The 7,245-nt window shown below is 25.5% G+C and overlaps 2 protein-coding genes across 3 annotated transcripts; one reads left to right on the top strand and one right to left on the bottom strand.

Annotated features, from left to right (window-relative positions):
• Positions 1-95: 95 nt before the first annotated feature.
• LOC108003913 (WAS/WASL-interacting protein family member 3) lies at positions 96-4,001 on the top strand. The gene is made up of 5 exons (XM_017066493.3): positions 96-878; positions 1,158-1,347; positions 1,419-1,711; positions 1,773-2,427; positions 2,933-4,001. The coding sequence occupies exons 2-5, from the start codon at positions 1,194-1,196 to the stop codon at positions 3,013-3,015; spliced, it is 1,185 nt and encodes a 394-aa protein (XP_016921982.1). The 5' UTR covers positions 96-878; positions 1,158-1,193; the 3' UTR covers positions 3,016-4,001.
• LOC108003912 (ATP-binding cassette sub-family F member 3) lies at positions 3,407-7,169 on the bottom strand. Of its 2 annotated transcripts, none has more exons than XM_017066490.3 (9): positions 7,031-7,169; positions 6,828-6,933; positions 6,414-6,600; positions 5,637-5,971; positions 5,055-5,553; positions 4,758-4,981; positions 4,302-4,666; positions 3,998-4,218; positions 3,407-3,923 (listed from the first exon to the last, which is right to left on the bottom strand). In XM_017066490.3, the coding sequence occupies exons 1-9, from the start codon at positions 7,101-7,103 to the stop codon at positions 3,777-3,779; spliced, it is 2,157 nt and encodes a 718-aa protein (XP_016921979.1). In that variant the 5' UTR covers positions 7,104-7,169; the 3' UTR covers positions 3,407-3,776. The 2 variants fall into 2 exon arrangements, with proteins under 2 accessions (XP_016921979.1, XP_016921980.1); XM_017066491.3 differs by having other exon boundaries at positions 6,833-6,933; positions 7,031-7,046.
• Positions 7,170-7,245: the final 76 nt, after the last annotated feature.

The raw sequence follows: 7,245 nt of genomic DNA, 5'->3' as shown, positions 1-7,245 counted from the left end.
TAATATTATATTTAATTAATCTTTTCAGGTATATTATTTGAATAAAATAATACATAGAATAAAAGGTAAGATGTTTAATTGCTTTTATTTATTTATATAAAAGCAGATTTTTTAAAAATGAATTTAATTTCATTACTTTTATTTATATATTAATATATATTGATTATATTTTTTATAAATAATAATTTCTAAATAGATATATATATATATATATGTATGTATATTCATATTTTTTTTCTTATACTTTTAATGTATTATATAAAGCATTATTATTTTACAGTAAAAAACAAATGTGTATTTTATTTTTAATTTTTTTTAATTTTTTGAAATCTTAAAATTATTTATTACTTTTTTAATATATTAAAAGAAAAATAAAAATTATTTTTATCATTACAACTATTATTTAATTCCCGAATTACTTGAATAAATAAATTACGATTAGAAACGGAATGTTTAAAAATGGATGTATATATCTGAAAAGCAAGGATGCGGATCTTATTTCAATAACCAATGGTGTTATAGTTACAAAAGAAAGAAGATATGTTCTCATTTTGATAGTATGACTTTAAGAGTTTTCAGGTGTGGTACATTCAAGTGTATTCGTATGTACTGTTCGATCGAATATGACTCGTCAATGGTATAAACAAACGCTTGAATTTTATCGAGATGTGCATTAATTTAATCATCTATACGTGTGACGAGTTTATTTCAACTTATATTCATCATAAAAAATAACAGTGTATCTGAATTTTTCGAGTCTGGAAAATTTTAGAGTGTTATAGATTCAATTTGTTCATAATGATTTAGAAATTGATATAAAGTGCGGTAGTTTCAAAGACTGTTCTATTCTGAATATAGAATCATTTTGTTAATTTTAGGTAAATAGTTTATAATTTATTATATCATATATAAACATTTAACATATGTTCTTAAATAATTATAAAACTTACAATAGGAATATAAAATATTGAAGAAAATATTGAAATTATTTTTGTGCTAACCTAATTGTAGTGTTTTCTGTATAGGAAGTCTAATCTTATCTTATAAAATATGCTTCAGCTTTTGTATATTGTACTATTAATAATTTAATTATTTATAAAAATTGATTGAGATTTATTTAAATTAATTATTTTGTTTTTATAATATATTTTTATCAGGGATAGTAAATATTTCTGTCAAAATTAAATATAAGGATGCCTGCACCACCTCCACCTCCACCTCCTATTTTCAATACATCTGGATCTAATGTAGGAAGTCAAGATAGAAATTTACTTCTTCAATCAATTAGAGCTGGAAAAACCTTAAAAAAAACTATAACAATAGATAAAAGTGCACCTATAGTTAGTGGTATGTTGTAAAATATATTTATTTTTTTATAAATTATGTTTATAATATAATAATAATTATTATTATTTTAGGTAGAGTAAAAACTGAATTAGGAAACTCTTCTTCCTTGAATATCAAGGAAAATAATTCTAATGTAGTTAACAGCAGCATTAATGCAAATAATGGAGGACCTATAGGATTAGGTGGATTATTTTCTAGTGGTATGCCTAAATTGAAACCTATAGGATCTAGAATGACTTCAAGTGAAAAGAATACTAACAATATAAATAATATAAACTTGAGTCAAACAACTGTCCCTAGTATAAAAAGAGGTCCACCTCCAGTTCCACCACCAGCTACTCAAAAGCCACAAATATTTGCTCAGGTAAAAATATTTTAAAAATTATATGTCTAAATAAATTTTAAGATTTTGTTTAATGTTTTAGAAAACAAATTCAATATCAGGACAAAATACTACAGATTATAGTAGTTCAAATACTGAAACATCTAAAGGATTTGGAAAACCTACTCTTGCACCAAAACCACCTTCCACATCCTCATCTGCATTGCACAAACCATCACCACCTCCTAAAAAATTAAATTTAACTACTGGAGGAAGTGTGTCAAGAGCACAAAGTATGCGATTACCTAGATCACCTCCTGTGCTTGCTCCAACTCCATCTTCTCTTCATCAGTCTCAAGATTGCCTAAATGAAACCCAACCAAGACCTACAAATCGAATACTTAGACCTCCAATCGCGAAACCTCCATCTCCTCCAACTTCTAGAACAAATAATAATACAATTACTACTGCAACTAGAGTAGCACCACCACCACCTTCTAGAATAACTGTTAGTGCTCCATGTATACCACCTCCACCTCCTCCTCTTCCTCATCGTCCAACTCCTACTCATCAAAGATTGGCTCCACCACCACCACCACCACCAACACCACCTACAAGAAGTTCTTCTATGCGCAATGGACAGACAGTGAATATTTTAGATTTAGAGCTTCGATTTGCAGATATGTTTCATTCTGTTGCAAATTTTCCATCGCCAGAACCATTTAAAGGATTTACAAAAATCTACAGTAGCAGAAATGGTGAGAATGATACACTTCAATATCAATTGTATTCTTTCTTGAATCATAATATTAGACAATATACTGCAGAATTGTTTATGTAAATTTTATAATTTAAAATGGAGAACATTTATATATTTAAAAATATTTATCACATTTTTGTATGATATTTTGCTATTAACAATAATTTTTCATATTTGATTACTTTTTATATTTGTATTTTATAGATTAATTAATTTATTTTGTTTCATAAATGAAAAATTTATTTTTTTTCCACAAAGTAAAATTATGTTTGAAAAATAAATTGTATATTAACTTAATTAATTTTGATTGTTTATTATATATTAAAATACATTAAGAAATTATAAATATTTTATAAACTAATTAAATCATTAGCATTAATGTTACTTATATTGCATGATGCATCTTTTCAAAATCCAATTGCATGTTAAACTATTAATAATTCTTAATAAACAAAATTAAAATTTATTAAGAGAAAAGTAATAACAATATTTAAAAATTCCAGCTGCAAAACAGCAAGCTCCTGCGCCACCAATGTCTTCTATATCCAATACAATGGTACCATTAAACACATCATCCGGGGGTTAATTGTGACAATACAGTACTTTTTTGGCATATTAAAAGTTTACGAATAATTTGTTATATTTATTATATTGTATGATTAGTGAATAATTTTTAAAATATTACAACGAAAGAAAAATTTAGATCAACAAAAAAAAACGGAATAAAAGTATTAAAACCATTACATATTATAAAGTATTCAACATATTAAGTTCATAAAGAATAACATATCGATTTTAGTATTTTTCATAGTTATATATTTTTCTTATAAATCGCAGTATATTATACTGTGTTAAATTAAACAAAAAATTATTTTTAAAAAAATAACTGAATTTATACATAAATAATTGATCATGTAAATCATGTATATCAATGTAATGTTTTGAACGGTTTTAATAAGGATAGAATCTTATATATCTTTATTTATAACAACGATTTTTTATTAACTAATATACAATATTAAATATCAGAATTCTTTTAGATATAATTTATTTTAGCTGGCAGTTAAACGATGTGAAACTTTCTTAATTCTATTGTTAAATCGAAGACTCAGTCTATTTTGCAAATTTTATGTTAATAAACAATGATTTTTCATAGCTCTTTCATAGCTTTATTTAAAATAGACAATATAATCTCCACAGCATCGATAAACAAATCAAAAATATTCGTTATCCCAATATAAAAATAAATATTTTTATTTTCTTGCAAGCTTCGAATTAATTGAAACTTTCACATCGATAATTTAACTCGAAAAAATGCAAAAATTCATAATACAATTAAAATAATTTTTACATTTCGAGTTCTTTTTCAATAATCTTACGATATTCGTCAAAACCTCCTTCGATGCATCGAACAGAACCTTCAGCACATACCCAAAGTTCAGTGCATACCATGCGAATTAATCTTTCATCATGCGAAACTAATATAACACCTGCCTGAAAGATTTATTAAAAAAAATTGTAATATAATTTAAAATAGAAACAAATAAATTAAAAAGAAAAGTTTTTACCTGACATGCATTTAGTGCTTTACCTAAAGCTTCAATAGATTCAATATCCAAATGATTTGTAGGTTCATCAAGTACTAAAAAGTTTGGCATAGCAGCACACATTAATGCAAATGCTACTCTAGATTTTTGTCCTCCAGATAAAGAATTGATAGATTGCAAAGCTAAGTTACCACTTATTCCAAAACTTCCAAGCATTCTTCTATATTCTTCAATTGGTTTTCCTGAAATAATCAAATAATATAAAAAAATATAGAATTATAAATTTTCAATATTAATAATATATAAATTTCAAATAAATTCATACCTGGAAAATGATTTTGTAATAATTCAACTGGACATACGCGCATATCTAATTGATCTACATGATGTTGACTAAAATATCCAAATTTCAAATTTCTATGAACATGCACTGTACCTCGTGTTGGACTTAATGCACCTGTTATGATTTTTAAAAGAGTAGTTTTACCGGCACCATTTTCTCCTACGATACAAATGCGAGATTGTAAACTAGCAGTCAAGTTCACAGAACTGAATATATATGAATTATCATTTCCTCCAATATAACTAAAGGAGACTTCATTAAGTTGTAATATTGGAGGACTTAATGGTTCAACATCTGGAAAACGAAGAGTTACTTCGCCTTCCTTTTCCATTGGTTTAAGTTCTGGTCTGTTGAAAACAATAAAATTTTAAGTAATATTTTATAAAACTTTGTTTATTATTTAAATTTTTTAAATTTATTTAAACTTATTAAACTTACAATTTTTCTAACATCTTGATTTTACTTTGTACACTAGAAGCACGATTGGCATTGTATCGGAATCGATCAATGAATTCCTGTACATGTGCTCTTTTAGCTTGTTGAGCTTCATATTCTCTCTGTTGATTTCTTTCACGTTCTCCTTTAGTTTTTGAAAATTGTTCATAATTACCTCGATATGCTTCAATTTTTTGTCCACGTAAATATAATATATCAGTGGGAACCTATCATTAAATATTTAATTTTCAAACATGTAAGTTTTAGAATAATAATTTCAAAAAATATAGAAATTTATACCGTATCTAAAAAATTTCTGTCATGAGAAACAACAAGTAAAGTAGTTGGCCATGATTGTAAATATTTCTCTAACCATAAAATAGCTTTAATATCAAGCATATTTGTAGGCTCATCAAGTAACAAAAGATCTGGTCTAGAAAATAGTGCTCTTGCAAGAGCTAATCTCATTCTCCAGCCACCAGAGAAGGCTTTAGTTGGCCATGATTGTCTTTCAACAGAAAATCCAAGTCCTGATAAAATAGCACTAGCTCTAGCAGGTGCTTTGTCTACTTCTACTAATTGCATTGCTTCATATATTTTAGCTAATTCTTCGCCTAATGCATCCCCAGTTTTACTAGCATCTTTTTCTATCATTGCTTGTAATTCTGCTTCTTTACTAAGCAACATACTTCTTTCTTGATCACATTCTAATACAGATTCAAGTGCAGAAGTATTGTCTCCAGCGACTTCTTGTTCTACATGTAAAACTCTTATATGAGATGGTATTCTTAATTGTTTACTGAAATGATTAGAATAAAATGGTACAAACAATTAAACAAGATATTTAATAATTAAAATGTTATTATGGAACAATTTTATTACCTAGATATCATTCTTAATAAAGTAGTTTTACCCAGTCCATTTCTACCAATAAGGCCATAACGTCTACCAAATGCAAGTGTTAAATCAGCTCCTTGTAATAGTATTCTATCTCCATACGCTATATCAAAATTTTCTATCCTAATATCCTGAATCTTATTTACATTGCCTTTTGTTTCCATTCTACTATCCTTTTTACTTGTCATTTGACTCGCACTAGCAGATTCTATACCTTGACTTGTGATATTAATTCGTCCACTTAATTCATTATTACTTCTTTTTTCTTGTTTTTGTTGTAATTTTGCTTCTGCCTTTTCTAATTTTTTAGCATCTACTTTCTGTAAAGAATATTTTTTAATTAAAATATATACAATTAATATATATTCATGAAAAATTCTATAAAGAGTTGATTTTAGAGAGTAGATTTTAGTTAAAACAAATACAAAAGTATAGAAAAAAATCAATTAAAGATTATTTATTAAATTATAAACAATTTATTATATTTTTTTAAGTTATAAATTTATATTAAATAAAAGAAAGAAACAGAACAATGTAATGCGATAACAATGTAACAAAATAGTTTCATTCTTTCTTCATATCACATAACACAAATTCAATTGCTTAATGAACTTAATAATTTAACTTAATAATCTTAATTAAAAATTTTTATATATCAAATATTGGGTTTCTCTAGAATTGATTCTAAAAATAAATATATTCCATCCTATATGTATATATATCTTAATTTATTAAAAATTATCTTCAAGCATAAATTTTTACCATGCCATCATCTCTAGTAGTAACCCATATACTCTTTATTTGTTCTACTTGAGCTTCTAAAGTAGCAGCCATAGTTCCCAAGTGTACTGGAGCATTTAGTACTTTGTTCACTCCATTTTTTCTCCTTTCAACATTTTCATCATTTGAATTACCTTTTAACATTTCCAATAACTTTACACATATTTGTCTAAAAATAAAGAAATTAGAAACATATAAAAAATTATAATTAATATATTAATAATCATATTTAAAATTATTTAAAAAATGAATATATTATAAGAAATTATATTATTCCAAGTTAAAAAATTTATCAATAATTTATCAATAAATGAAAAATTTAATGTTATTATAAGAATATATGATAATGTTATATGATGATATAAAAAATGGAGAAATTTGAACACGTTTACAGACCTAACCTCATTTTCTGTTTTTTCTGCAACCTCGTGTAATACTTCTCCTATTGCTTCATAAACTTCATCTCCATCCTCGAAATCATCTTTAGAACTATCTAAGATACCTTCATAAATGCAAATATTATTTAAAAAAATATATATCATTTATAAATTATTATTAAATAACAAATATTTTCTAATGTTAGGTTATTTAAAATATACCTTCCACATATTGATACAAATCATCATCTATTGTGGGAAATTGACTACGAATGTATTCTCCACAGATTGCCATGCCAATTAACGTATTGTAACAAAAATGTTAAAAAGAATTTATTTTGAATGATTTATAAAACGATATTCTTGACAGAACCAGACGTCAAAATTTCTTTGAACACTGCAAACACATGTTTATGCCATTTTAGAATATAATACTG

This window comes from Apis cerana, linkage group LG8, assembly GCF_029169275.1.
Source record: "Apis cerana isolate GH-2021 linkage group LG8, AcerK_1.0, whole genome shotgun sequence".
Classification (NCBI taxonomy): domain Eukaryota; kingdom Metazoa; phylum Arthropoda; class Insecta; order Hymenoptera; family Apidae; genus Apis; species Apis cerana.
This window is presented reverse-complemented; position numbering and strand designations above follow the sequence as displayed.